Source organism: Ricinus communis, chromosome 3 (assembly GCF_019578655.1).
Source record: "Ricinus communis isolate WT05 ecotype wild-type chromosome 3, ASM1957865v1, whole genome shotgun sequence".
Lineage (NCBI taxonomy): Eukaryota > Viridiplantae > Streptophyta > Magnoliopsida > Malpighiales > Euphorbiaceae > Ricinus > Ricinus communis.
The window spans coordinates 24526707-24541420 of NC_063258.1; the positions used below are offsets into that span (position 1 = coordinate 24526707).

At 33.5% G+C, this 14714-nt stretch overlaps 2 protein-coding genes and 1 pseudogene across 2 annotated transcripts; 2 read left to right on the plus strand and 1 right to left on the minus strand.

Moving 5' to 3' along the window:
• The first annotated feature begins 147 nt into the window (after positions 1 to 147).
• Positions 148 to 3732, plus strand: LOC8262837 (WD repeat-containing protein 76). Its single transcript, XM_002523479.4, has 5 exons — positions 148 to 594; positions 705 to 1443; positions 1842 to 2248; positions 2719 to 2817; positions 3303 to 3732. The coding sequence occupies exons 1-5, from the start codon at positions 461 to 463 to the stop codon at positions 3514 to 3516; spliced, it is 1593 nt and encodes a 530-aa protein (XP_002523525.2). The 5' UTR covers positions 148 to 460; the 3' UTR covers positions 3517 to 3732.
• Positions 3733 to 4922: 1190 nt separating this feature from the next.
• LOC8262839 lies at positions 4923 to 7762 on the plus strand (annotated as a pseudogene).
• Positions 7763 to 9657: 1895 nt separating this feature from the next.
• LOC8262840 lies at positions 9658 to 11887 on the minus strand. Its single transcript, XM_002523482.3, has 2 exons — positions 11747 to 11887; positions 9658 to 11572 (listed from the first exon to the last, which is right to left on the minus strand). The coding sequence occupies exon 2, from the start codon at positions 11559 to 11561 to the stop codon at positions 10143 to 10145; it is 1419 nt and encodes a 472-aa protein (XP_002523528.1). The 5' UTR covers positions 11562 to 11572; positions 11747 to 11887; the 3' UTR covers positions 9658 to 10142.
• Positions 11888 to 14714: the final 2827 nt, after the last annotated feature.

The following is a 14714-nucleotide window of genomic DNA, read 5'->3' on the forward strand; positions in this document are numbered from 1 at the left end:
GAAAATGAATTGAAAAAAGAGAAAAAAAAAAGAAAAATATAGGTATTTAAGTCAATTATTTAAAATACTTTAATATGTAAAATCGAGTAGACACTGTATTGAAATTTTTTAACACATTCAAATATTTAATTAAATAAAAAATAATTCAGATCTTAAAGTAGAAAAATTAGAAAAATTAAAACACTAATATTATAAATTTTTCCTGAAAAAAACAGTGTAAAATAGTTTGAAAAGAAATATAAAATATAAAAATTGAATTCAATGAACGGGCAGAGATTTCATACATCGAGCGGCTAAAAAGCTGCCACGTTGACCCAATGATGTTATTTCCCGCCAAAGTTGATCTTGCCGCCCATTTCTACCAATCTTCAGTTCTGAACAGTATAAACCAAAACCATAAAGAAACCCCAAAGCAAAACCACATTTTCTCGCTCTCTCTGCAATTATCGGTAGGATCTCAATGGCGCCACAAAAGCTAACTGAATACGAGAAAAAAAGGCTTGAAAACATTCGCCGGAACGACGAAATGATGGCTGCCCTCAAAATCCACGCTGCCGCCTCTCAACTCTCCGCTGCCGCTGCCAAACGCCAAAGGTTTCTCCTTTTCTCAATCAAATCCCATCTCTCTCTCTCTCTCTCTCTCTCTCTCTCTCTCTCTATTTTAGTGTTAAGTTTACTTATGTGTATAAATATCTTAATTGCAGAATTGGATCTTCTAAATCTTATAAAGCGAGTCCAGAGAAGAAAAAACCTAAAAATGATTCTCCTATTGTAATCAGGCAGTCATTACGCATCCGAGGAATGCCGCCTGATTCAATTGGTTTAGATCATGATTTTTCTGGGATGCCTTCTGTTAATGCTGCAACCACAAGCGCTGTACAAAAACCCTCTCCGCGTGTTATGGGTCCGCTTAGCATGACTGATGCCTATAGCGGAACTGGGTCTTTTCGAGCTCTAATTGACACCGTTGTATCTCTTGAGACTAAACCTCAAGTGGGTCTTTCAGTTAAAAAGGGACTTGGTGTTTCAATTGAAAGTAAAACCCATGTGGGTGTTTCGGTTAAAAAAGAAGTTGATGGATATGAGGCTGTGAAGGTGGAGCGAAGTGATGGGATTTTTAATGGGCCGGTTAAGAGTGTAGTAGAATATGAGTATTTGGATTCTGGAGTTAAAATAGAGAAGAAGGAAGTTGAGGGCTGTGTTGATTTGTGGTCGATGAATTTGAAACAAGAGAATGTAGCTAGAGTTTTGCCAGGGAGGATTATGGTGGTGAAGTTTTTGCCTTGTAATGATGTAAGGATGATTGTTGCTGGGAACAAGTTTGGTAATGTTGCATTTTGGAATGTAGATAGTGAAGGAGAGGATGGGGATGGTATATATTTGTTTCGCCAGCATACTGGTCCAATTTCAGGGATTTTGTTTCAACAATCTTGTCTCTCTAAGGTATTCGTGATGTCCTAATTCGTAGCAATTTTTTTTTTTCCCTTGAGGAAATCTTTAAATTTTTTAAGCTTATGATTTGTCCTAGATTGCGTTGGAAAATTTATAGGGCATGATTTTGCACTCGTTCAAGAAACATATATATAGTGGGCAATATGCTATATTTATTTTATACGCAAAATATGCTCTTTGGAATGAATGGTGTAATTATTCGTTTGAGAAAGATGCTTTGAATATAATCCGTACTGGATTGTGATTTTTGATGAAATTTGCCGCGAAGGTGTTTCTGTCTTGATTTGAACTAAGGGTCATTTTGGCCCAAGTTGAGGGGCGAAAATGACCCTTTCTCCTTTCAAGTGTAATTTATAGTTTCAGCTGATTTATATTTAGAATCAATGCAGATATTTACCAGCTGTTATGATGGCTACCTTCGGTTAATGAATGCTGAGAAGGAAGTGTTTGATCTTGTGTACTCCAGTGATGATACTATATTTTCCCTCTCCCAACAACCAAATGACACGAATGGCTTATATTTTGGTGAGGGTCGTGGAGGATTAAGTGTCTGGGATGAGAGGACAGGAAGACTTTCTTTCCAGTGGGATCTACATGAAGACAGGATCAACTCCATAGATTTTAATTCACAAAACCCTAATATTATGGCCACTAGTTCCACAGATGGGACAGCTTGCCTCTGGGACATAAGGAGTGTTAGTCCAGCTAAGCCCAAAAGCTTAAAGATAGTAAGCCATAATAGGGCTGTGCATTCTGCTTACTTCTCGCCTTCTGGAAGCTACCTTGCAACAACAAGGTATAAATTGCTATTCAGATATCAACCGAGTTTGTTTTAGAGCATTGACATCTAGTTCAAAAAATATTGATATCCTATCGCCCTTATGCTATTCTAATTTTCCAGGTTCTATATTTTTAATCAATTATTTTGTTGAGTTATACCAACCAATATATATGTATTTGCACTAGTTCAGAATGAAAAAGATGTATCATTCACAGTACAAGCTAGCAACAGATATTTGCTTAATGGGTTTATGTTCAATCTAAAGCCCTAGTCTATCCTTTGGATCTTTACCTTTGAAAGTTATTAGGTTTGCTAGATTTCCAGCTTCTTCAAATGTGCGTATAAAAACTTGTCTTAATTTCTATACAGCATATAGCTTATGCTAGTTTTGTAAGGTCTAGAGTCCAAATAAATTTCATATATTTTGTTGCTCACCATGGGTTTAATTTGAGACTGATCAGTTCTTTTCCTTTCTCTTTGGGTAGTCCTGATAATACAGTCGGTGTACTAAGCACTGCTGATTTTGAGGACACTTGTAGGATTGACCATTACAATCAGACAGGCAGATGGATTTCTTCTTTCAGGTATCATTTGACAAATCCTGTTGTGGATCTTTAACATGATTCTCAGCAATTATTTTTTCTGCGATTATGAAGTTTGTCTCTTTACAACATCAGTTATCTGGCAGTGTTTCTGTTTTGTTATATGAACCTCAGATGCTTAGGTTTCTACTGTAAATCTTCCTGAACACAAGTGATTATGAAGCTCCATCTAAATCTTTCACTCTTGAAAAACCACATTATTGTTATTATATTTGATCAATCGGGTAAGCCTCACCAGGATTTTTGATCTTTTCCTATAAGGAAAGTTTCATGGAAGTGGTTTTAATCACTACTGTGTATGACTGATTTTTCTTGGCTTGTTTATTTACTATTATTGGTAATAGTAAATAACTACAAGACATAGCACCAGGTCCAAGAGTAGCATAATTTCAAACAGATATTCTCATTTTTGAAATTAGTATTGATTTTCTTTTAACACAGCTTCTTTGTCTATTCAATGGTAGCAGAGCAATATGGGGTTGGGATGATTCATACATCTTCATAGGCAATATGAAAAGAGGAGTGGATATCATCTCTCGCCCACAAAGAAGAGCAATTTTAACTCTGCAAAGTCCCCACATGAGTGCCATTCCCTGCAGATTTGACGCACATCCTTACAATGTTGGAATGCTAGCAGGAGCCACAAGCGGGGGCCAGGTTTACATATGGACTTCAAGCTAGGAATTAGTTTCTTGGTTTACGTTTGGTAGTATGCCTGCACCATTTTGAAAATCAAGATTTTTGTACTTATCTCAATTCTATGTTCCGGGTCTCATGTAGCATTTTTTCATGCATTCTGGATGTAAATGTTTTTGACTTTTAAGGGCATGAAATTGCTGACAGACCTTGGCAACTCTTACATTTATGATTTGGCTCCATTCAACATTTCCCATTCAATTGCCTTAGTCTTTTGAACATAACTACAACTGACAGACCTTGGCAACTCTTACATTTATGATTTGGCTCCACTCAACATTTCCCATTCAATTGCCTTAGTCTTTTGAACATAACTACAATATCATCCATGGAATATTTCAAGAGAAATAATATTTCTTTTTCCAGTTTCGGGTAATATACACTCATGATGAGATTGCCTATTGACGGGTGTGTTAACTTTTGTTACATTAAAAAGATTAAAAAAAAAACGATTTTAAATTTAATGTTTAAATAGCAATGGCGAATTTTGAAATTAAAAAAGGAAAATTTGCTTACCTGATAGTATGTGTGGCATCCCCCATGAGATTTTATTTATCTTTTCCCCTAATGAGTAGGAGTGCTTTCCACATATTTCAAGCAACAAACTGCCACGTAGTTTCTGTAATTTATTTCCCGCCAAAATTAGTTTTTACCGCCCTTTTCTTTTTCTTTTTACCGAACTGACTAGAGTAAATATGAGTGAAGTCTCTGCAAATTTGAATTGGGTTTCAATGGCGCCTCAAGAGCTAACAGCATACGAGAAGAAGAGGCTGATTAACATTCGCCGGAATGATGAAAAGATGACAGCCCTCAACATCCACTCAGCCGTCTCCCAACTCTCTGCTGCCACCGAACGCCCAAGGTATTATCAAATAAAAAAAGTTCCAAATTTTACTACTCTACTGTTCATGTACCTGATATATACATTGTTTTCAATTATTTCCGGGGTTAGATCATGCAATAAGCACAAGAAACCAAAAACTGATGCTCCAATTAGTTTTAGGAGGTCATTACGCAGGAGCAACAACAAGCCGTAGTTTTATTGGTTCACTTAGTTTGAAGGATGCATATATTGGAACTGGAACTGATCGAGCTCTAATGAACACCCTTTTGTCTCTCGAAAACAAACCCGAAGAGAAAGTGGGCGTTTGGGTTAACAAGGAATATGATGCAAAGATGGAGCACTTTGATGGGACTTTGAATGATTCGGTTAAGGGTGTTGCTCAAAGTGATTCAATTAAGATAGAGAAGAAGGAACTTGAGGAATGTGCTGATTTATGGTCGATGAATTTGGAGAAGGGACTTTGAATGATTCGGTTAAGGGTGTTGCTCAAAGTGATTCGATTAAGATAGAAAAAAAGGAACTTGAGGAATGTGCTGATTTATGGTCGATGAATTTGGAGAAGGAGAATGTGGTTAGAGTTGTTGCAGGGAGTATTACGATGGTGAGGTTTCTGCCTTGTAATGATATAAGGATGATTGTTGCTGGAACAAGATTGGTAATGTTGCGTTTTGGAATGTGGATAGTGAAGAGGAGGATGGGAATGGTATATATGTGTATTGCCAACACTCTGGTCCAATTTCAGGGATTTCGTTTCAGCAATCTTGTCTCTCCAAGGTACTTGCAAAATATCTATCTACTGGAATGAATTATGTCATGACTAGTGTAACTGTCATTTCCTGAATAGACATTTTGTCTGAGGGGGATTTTCTTTTCAATTTTAATTGAAAAGGGAAAAAGAGGATGTTCTACTTATGTGAGAAAAGATGCTTTATTTGATATTTCATTTTAATTGTGTAACTGCTTTGCTTCACTAGATTATAAGTACTGATGAATCTGCCCCAAAAACATTTCTGTTTCCATTTATACCACGCTGCATTCTTGCTTCTGCTGGGCTTAATACGATTCTTTGAATGATTACAATAACAGTTCTGGTAACTGCCAATTTCAGGGGCTTCCTTATTTGGTTATAGTAAACTATTAAATCTGGAATATGGAATTGAATGCTTGGAATATCGAGTCATGCCTTTTCTCTTCACCATGTCCGTAGACATATGATGATTTCTGCATTCTACTTGTTCACTGGCAATGATGTTATAATTCACTTATTAATTATTTCATTTCTTTCTAGTATCAACTTACTGATTTTCTGCTCATATATTTGACTGATATTGCTTCTCCAAGCTGAGTTATAATTTCAGCTGATTGGAGTTTAAATCAAGTGCAGATATTTACCAGCTGCTGTTATGGCTTTCTTTGGTTAATGAATGCTGAGAAGGAAATGTGTGAATTGGTGTATTCCAATGATGAGGCTATTTTTTCGCCCTGACAACGACCAAATGACATACATAGCTAATATTTGGCGAGGGTCATGGAGGATTGAGTATCTGGGATCAGAGGACAGGAAGGCGTACTTCTCAGTGGAACCTGCATGAAGACAGGATCAACACCATAGATTTTAATTCACAAATCCCGGATATTATGGCCACTAGATCCACAGATGGGACAGCTTGCCTGTGGGATATAAGAAGTATTAACCCAGATAATCATAAAAGGTTAAAGATAGTAAGCCATGAGAAGGCTGTGCATTCTGCTTACTTCTCACCTCTCTGGAAGCTACCTTGCAGCAACGAGGTACATACTTTCTCTTCAGACATTAACTTAAGCATTGGTCTCCTGGATTAGCTTTATGCTACAGTAGCTCTCCATGTTTCAAATCTTTCATCAGTTTTAGATTTTATGTGGGATTTACACAAAGTATTTGTGTCTGCTCTAGTCCAGAAAGAAAATGATATAGAGTAACACTGCAAGCTTTGAAGAAAAATTCATTAACAACAATACATGACAGTAATTTATATTTATTCTAAGCTTTTGCTGTTATCCTTTGTACCCTTTACTTAAGAGAGTTAGTTATTGGTATGCTTAACTTCCTACTTCAAATTGTTGGGAGTTTAGAGCTAAGGAAAATTGAGAATGCTGGGACCTCTTACTCATTTTCCATTAGCAAAGGTTGCTTTTATAGATGAGAATATCTCCCTAATACGACAGCAGAAGTGCCAACTTCGACACGTGCACATACATATATATCAAAATTCTCTACATTTTCCTACAGCACATGATAGCATACGCATTCCCCGTTTGTTTATACATTCAGTTTCTGACCATGAGAAATTAAGTAGGTTTAATCTGATGTTGATCTTTTCTTTTAATAGTGCTGACAACACGGTTGGTATAATAAACAGTGCCAATTTTGAGGACACTTCTGGGAGATACCATAACAATAACAGAGGCGGATTCAGGTATGCTCTTTTGCTGATTACACAAATGCTGTGGGTAAATTTTTTATTTTCTTTCATTCGGATTTTGTGTCTCTCTGCCGGATGTCTAGATTTTTACTGTAAAGCTTCCTGAACATAATTGATTATGAGTAGTAATTTATTTGCTTTTCTGGCAAATAATCCATCCATATCAATTATTCTGTCATTAGTTTCATTTAAGTTTATACGTTTACCCTTGCAAACCACCTAGACATAAGCTCAAGTTTCCTTCTGAGCTTGATCGCCAATCTGTGAAGTCTCATCAGGAATTCTGTTAACCTGTCGTCTTTCTGAAGAAAATTGCATTAAGTGGACTTAAACCCTGCCGAACTATTTAGCTTTAAAATAATTCAATAATTTGTAAGGCATGGTGCCAGGTAAGGAAGCTGAATAATTACAAATTTTAGATTTCATAAATCATACGTAATGTGTTGATTTTTTAATAGCTTCTTTCTTGTCATTTTAATGGGACCAGGGAGGTATGGGGTTGGGATGATTCATGCATCTTCATCGGCAATGTCAAAGGAGGAGTTGATGTCATCTCCTGCTCACAAAGAAGAACCATCGTAACTCTGCAAAGTCCCCACATCACTGCTATTCCATGCAGATTTGATGCACATCCTTACAATGTTGGATTGTTAGCAGGAGCTTCTAGAAGGGGCCATGTTTACATTTGGACATCAAACTAGCAAGTATTGACACAATGAGATTTTGTACTTTTGCAACTGCCAAACCCGCCTGTAATATATATTGATTCACATGTCCTGCAGCTGTTTCTCATTCACCTGTTTTTGAGGACATGAAATTACTAACTGGACCATGGCAGCTCTTAAAATTATGAAAGGATTTAGTACCTTGTTTTGATAGTTAAGCAAAGTGCTGCAATGAAATGCTGCTTGCTTTGGAGGACTAATTGCTGGTGTCTTTTTTTTTCTTCTTTTTCTTATTACTCCTTTTTATTCTTTTTTACCTATTTGGGTCACACAGGGTCTCTGTTTTTGTATTGAATTGCTCGAAATGGGATGTTGAGGATTTGTTGACTCCGCACATAAAATTCATTGTAGATGAACTTTCAGTCTTGTATATCAAAATGTGCCATTATATAGAAAATATTTTAATAAGAGTATATTATTATAATTAAAAGTTTTGAGAATTAACATTATATTATTTATTGTGTATTCATTATATTCTAATGAAATAGAAAAAGTTATTTCAATTTTTAAAATACCTAAAAAGAAAAACTGAAAATTATGAAGGTAGATCCTTCCAATTATAATTGACAATTTCCAACTCTCTCTTGCAGCATCTAAACCATTCATCTCTTATTTACATTCAATCTTACTATTTGTCTCCATCTAAAATGCTTAATGCTAATGTTACAATTAGTACATATTATTGGTGAGGATTGTTGTATTAAGGTAATCTTCTAGTTTGAAATTTTTTAAATTTTTTATTGTTATAGGTTCTAACCAAGCATAATTCATATATCATATTGTATTCATTTTATATTGATATTTTACTCACATATATCCATGAATTATATAAATATTTATAAAAATTTACTCATACCAATTTATTTCCTTTTTTTTTTTTTTTTCTGTTTGTATGTGTTTTCTTTATAAAATTATAAAATTCACTACCGTAGATGAGCTTTGGTCTTGTATATCAAAAGGTGTTATTATATAGAAAATATTTTAGTGAGAGTAGATTATTATAATTAAAAGCCTTGAGAATTAATATTATATTATCTATTGTATATTCATTATATGCTAATCATATTTTAGGATTGAATTGGTTGAAAAGATAATGTTTCTTTTATTCCACTTGTATTTATATATATAAATAATCTTGCTCGAGACAGATGCTGATAAAAATATTTTGGTAAGAATTCTCGTATCGAGAAAGCATTATTTTATATTGGGACAATGTTAAGGCAATAGATAGAAATATGATTTGAACTAAAAATTTATTAAATATCTTTTGAATGTTGAAATTTCGAAAATTGATATTTTTATTTTTTTCCAATATTAGTATAATTCATTTACTTCATACATAAGTTTGATAATAACACAACATGTAAAAGAATTAAAAATATAGAGAAAATATTATATAGTTAATCTTATTATGTTTTTTTTTTTTCATAAATATTGGCTTTTGATTTCTATTGCCCTAAATAAAAATAAATATCGGCAATCACAATGACTACTAAGAGTGAGAGTGTAACGTATATACATCAGTGTAACGTATTGATATGTGATTTAATAGGTAATGCTAGAAATTGAGTGATGTACAACTACTCCTGTAACTATAATTTCACTTAGTATAATAAAAAAATTTATTTCAGTTAAGTATTGACATAAATTCTACAATATAATAAAGATTACCCTTTTATAAGTTTAATTTATTGAATTAACACTTAATAATCATATGCTCTATTGTACTTTCAGTCTTCAAATTATATTATATCTATTTATTTTATAATAAGTTTAATTTATTAAATTAAGACTTAATAATTATATTTTATTATAGTTTCAGTATTTCAAATTAGATTATATCTACTCATTTATAACTATTTTTTCTATGATTAAAATTAGTTGATATTTATATTTAATCAATATTTTAAAATATTTATGAAGAAAATAATAATAATTTCTCATTTAGAACAAACACTTTATAGTATTAATTTCAAATTTTATTTTAATTAATATTTTATATATTTTTATTTTTACTTAATATGTAAATAAAACGATATGTAGGGCTGGCACAAATCCAGTTTTATAGTAATAGAGACAAAATGAAAATAAAGTATGGAAAAGGACAAAGTAACTATAGAAGTCACTCTTTCTGTTTTGGGTACGTGGATATGCTGAACACTAGACCTGTTCATGGGCCGGGCCGGGAGGGTACCCAGGCCCATGAACAGGTCTACTGAACACTTATCATATCAATTTTTATTCATTTACACTCTTTTCTTTTCTAACGCTCTCAAACACATATGTTAACCACTTATTATGTCAAGCCACACGTTTTTCTTTTCTTCTAAACTAAGAGAGCAAATGGATGAAAAGACCAGACTCTAAGCATACGAGGGACAAGAGTCCCTGTTTCATGCAACAAACACATGACTAGAAAAACAAGCAAAAACCTGCCGACAAGAACAGCCACGAAACACAGGACAGAAATGAAAAGACTAGAAGGCCAAATGAAGGGAAGGGCAAAGAAGGAGGAGGAGGGAAGCAGCTAGGAAGAAGACAATCTTCTAGTACGCCGAACCCAAACTTCTTGGTACGTGTTCAGAGTGGTACTATCTGAGGCTGCTCGAAGTGGAAGCTGTAATAATTGACACCAGTATAAACACCATCGACATGTTGAGTAGTAGCAAAACTTCCATCATGAGAAAGCCTGTCTCGCTGTGTGTAGGAGAAGGGAATATTGCACGTGCCACGTGTTGCTACATAATCAATTCTAATCCTACTCCTAGCCGGCACATTAGCTAGATATGTCGCTGATGCGGTTCTTGTTTCCGAGGTGGTTCTGTTCCACTCTAACGTATTAGTTACCTCAGTAGAAATCTCAATCTTTCCTTCCGCAATGCGTGGTAATCCAGTTGTGATGCCCACTGTGACCCCTGCCGTTATAGCTAAACTGTTGCTGAAAGTAAAAGATGTAGTATCTTCATATCCAACCGTGATACTTAAAGTAGCAGCTTCTTCTGACTGATTTTCAGCAGAACCCCAGCCTGCTACTGTAGCTCTCTCATCAAATATCCGAGCATACTCCATGAGAAATCTAACATTGAAGATACTTCTTTCAAAAACAAGTTCTTCCACTTGCAATCTTGCTTCTCTGGTGATGGTGGCAACCGCAGCATTAAGACAATCTGTCTTTCTCTCGGCGGTAAGACTGCTACAGAATCTGTTGTTACCCGCATTGCGAAGAGCGATGGTGTCGTCGTTCACTTTGACCGGCCAGAACAAAGTGTCCCTATCACTCCCAACAGTATCAGTTGAATCTGCCCATATCCAATTCGGACTGCGCCTCCAAAACTTGTTAAAGAAATTAGACCTTAGGCGAACATGTCCATCCGGCATCATTGTGATCTCGTAGCCCGCTGCTTTCTCATTAACATCATCCGACGAGAACTGCAAGTATTCGTGGCGCTCGATCCACTCAGCTTTGAGGTACATGTCATTGTACCCTCTGAATGCTACACGCTTCGGCAGTATGCATAATGTTCCCAAATCGAAAAAAGTGAAATCCAAATAGGGAACATTATCATAGTTACGAAAATATAACAGAAGACGGGATACCGGCCCTGTGGCACCAATAGGACCATCTGTTCGCACACGCCCTCCCGTTTGAACGTGGCGCAAGAAGAGGAATCCGTGATCAAAAATTGGCTCAAACAACGTACATGACCATTTGGATGTATCTTCCTCTGGCTGATCGGAGGTAGCAGAAACCCAATAGTCATCTTGGGTAAAACCTGGACCACTTCGCCCCCAGTATTTGTTGGTATGAGAAAATCGGAGGTGAACAAACTTGCTATCAATTTGTGCCGTCTCAACCTCAATCTTCACGTATGGGTTCAAAATATTCTCTCCTTCACAACGTATAAAACCACGTACTGCCTCGTTTTCAGCCATGTAATATGCGTAACCTCTGGAGAATTCTGATCTGATCGCCACGGATTTTGGAAGCATAGGCGCCATGATACTCCAGCCTGTTTCAGAAAAAAAAAAACAATTAATCTTTATTAAAAAATTCACTGTGAGTGCCATTTATTTTCGATATTTAGTTACCGGCTGAAATGAAAATGGTTTTGGGTTAAAGAAATACATGCATATTCGTATATATAGTTCACTGGGACTAGCAGCATGAAAGCTCATTGACATACCGGAAAAACTTGCGAATATTTCTTTTGGATGGGAGCAAAACTTCTGTTCCTTGTGCTGACGGAAGCTGCTCTGAATAACAAGCCAGTTATATGGTTGGTGATCGTAAGTGCCACAAACCTCCTATTTATAGGAGCTTCGGGTCATTGCTCAGTCCGTAAGTGGAAATTGGTCAGGTTTTTAGACACGTGAAACAAAAAGGAAAGTCATTGGCTGACAAATAAGATGACACTGTAATTAGATAGTTGGACGGTGGGGATTGGACAGTTTTTCAAGCCCTCTTAGTTTCACATCAAACGAGACTACGAATTTGAGATTTGTCAGTCTTCTTATTATAATTTTGAGAATTTTAATTTTTTTTTATATTTTTATTTATAAAAAATATATAATTAATACAATAAATATTTTAAATTTTAAATTTTTTTTATACAATAAATATTTTTATTTATATATTAAATTGATAAATAATTAATATCAATTTATTATTTTTAATTAATAAAATGTGCATGAGACTAAAGACTTCAAAAAGCTTTAACAGTCCGTAGACATCTTTTTTAACTCTTTGTTAGCTATTTTTTTTCTTTAATAGTTTTTTCCAAATATAATGACTAAGTAAATTATATTCTCCTTTTTGTTTTTTGTATGAGATGGTCAAAATTTATAAATCTTGATAGTAAATTTTTTTTATGTTTCTTTAGTACTGAATTTGAGAAAACAAATGATAAATTAAAGATGTATGGAAGAAGATCTCATGATTACTAAAGTGTTAACAATCGGAGATGAATCAAAGCCTTATAATAATGAAGATAAATTAATTTGGTTGAAAATTCATTTAGGATTTTATTTTAAATTTATATTTCTCAATTGGTCATTAATTTTGTTGATGAAATATTACGAGTCTTTTATTTTATCCTTTTGAATAACTGTTTATTTTTCTTCCTTTACAAGAGTTTATTTGTCTTCTTTTATGTGAGTTTTTTTATCTTTTACTATCAGAGCTAGGATGAGTTTGAGTGTGATATTCAAAAAATCAGACTCGTTTAAAAACTCATTAAAGACAATAAAGTTGATTTGTGGTTCAGTGTATCTACCAAGTGGAATGTATTTCTTACCGATGAGCCAAATGTAACCAATGTGCTCTATATAATTGGTCCATCAACACGATCAGTGAAGTTTAGAGGAAAACTCATTTTTATAACAAGATTAGTATGTACTTTTTTTGAATATAATCAAGTTTTCTTGCATGTCACAAGTTATACTTATTAGTCATTATGAATAAAAAGGGATAAGTACATAAAAGTATCATGTAGTTTTATTATTTACAATTTTTAGTATGTAGTTCTTTTTTCAGACAAAAAGAAGCATGTGGTTATAAATCATGACAAAAAAGGTATCTCACCATTAAAAAGTCTCGATTTGCAAGGATTTAGCTACTTTTATCATTTTTATCATATTGTCCATGTTTGATAACGTGAGTTTGAAGCTTAACAACTCATAATTTCAATATTTGACCGTTAAATCACAATTTAAAAAGTCATTAATTTGATGATATCGGTTTAACGGTCAAAAAATCATGTTTTGAGTTGTTAAACTCTAAATATATATTATCAAACATAAGAAATATGGTAAAGATGGCTGACCAGAGTGAAAATGACTAAAATTTCTGCAAATTGAGATTTTTTAATGATGAAATACTTTTTTTATCACGATTTGTAACCACATACCTCTTTTTGTTTAAAAAAAAAAATCACATACTGAAAATTGTAAAATGATGAAACTACAATATACTTTTATTTACTTATTTCTAATAAAAACTCATCTTATTTTAAAAAATTTATAAAATAATTATCAATAATTCAATATCAAAATATAAAACATTCATAAAAACTTGCTATTCTTCTATTATTTACAATGTATGCATTAAATTTAGATAATAATTTTATATAAATTATTTAGCAATAAATAGAATAGAAATTCATATCCAAATTTTATATATACAATATTATTGTAAAAATTAACATATATATATATATATATATATATATATTTTAATATTAAATAATTAATACATATTCTATATTACATTGTCATTTTCGATAGAAATGAGGGAAGTAATGTTTCACGTGAAAGTTGGAAGAGGGAAAGTCTAAGAAGGAAGATCATAATTGGCTGATTCTGTAATGATTTTAAGACAGGTAGGAAAGGATAGCCATTTGTACACGTGTTATTGGTTGAGACAATTTTAAACGTGCCCAATCGCTTCCAATTTTATTTTAAACGTGCCCAATTTTATTTTAGAGGAAATAAAATAAATTAATTCTTCTATTAAAGTATGTATTGCATCTCTGTTCTTTATTTTCCGTCTAATTTTATACACGAGAACAATTAATTTTTATTTTGTATTTTCTATCCTTTTAAGAAAACATGCCAACTTATTCTGGGTGTTTGGTATTAAGGTTAGATCCCATCATAATTTCCATTTTATTTAATTTCAAAAATTATTTTTGTAAAAATAGATAAATTGAATTTTTTTTTTAAATTAAATTTGGAATAATAAAAAAAAAATTTCTAAACTTACAATTTTAAAACCGGAAAAAATGGATGACTGATAAAAAGAATTAATTCGGACTGTGTAGGGACCGGAATAGGTTTCACGTGAAAAAGGTTAGAAACATTATATTCTAAAGGAAATACAATCCAAGGGTTCTTAATAAGCAATGTTCTGTTTGTGGAAGATTACAGCAAAACAAAGGGCTATTGATTCATAATAGTCTTCCCAGAGGTCAATTCAGCAGATATTAATTACTTATTACAGGAAAGCACACCCTGTGGCATCAAATTTTCAAGCCTGACATGGTATTAACAAACCTCTTCAATCCAGTCTTCCCAACACCTAGAATTTACAACAGCAGGTTGGTTACAATTTTTTTATTCTTAATTTACTAGACCATTATATAGCTGTTACAGAAA

Excerpts from the sequence above, each read along its gene's own strand:
- LOC8262837 (XM_002523479.4), top strand. The coding sequence starts at position 461 with ATGGCGCCACAAAAGCTAACTGAATACGAGAAAAAAAGGCTTGAAAAC. Across the intron at positions 595-704 it reads GCCGCTGCCAAACGCCAAAG|AATTGGATCTTCTAAATCTT; the intron begins GTTTCTCCTTTT and ends TCTTAATTGCAG. Across the intron at positions 2,818-3,302 it reads AGATGGATTTCTTCTTTCAG|AGCAATATGGGGTTGGGATG; the intron begins GTATCATTTGAC and ends CAATGGTAGCAG.
- LOC8262840 (XM_002523482.3), bottom strand. The coding sequence starts at position 11,561 with ATGGCGCCTATGCTTCCAAAATCCGTGGCGATCAGATCAGAATTCTCC.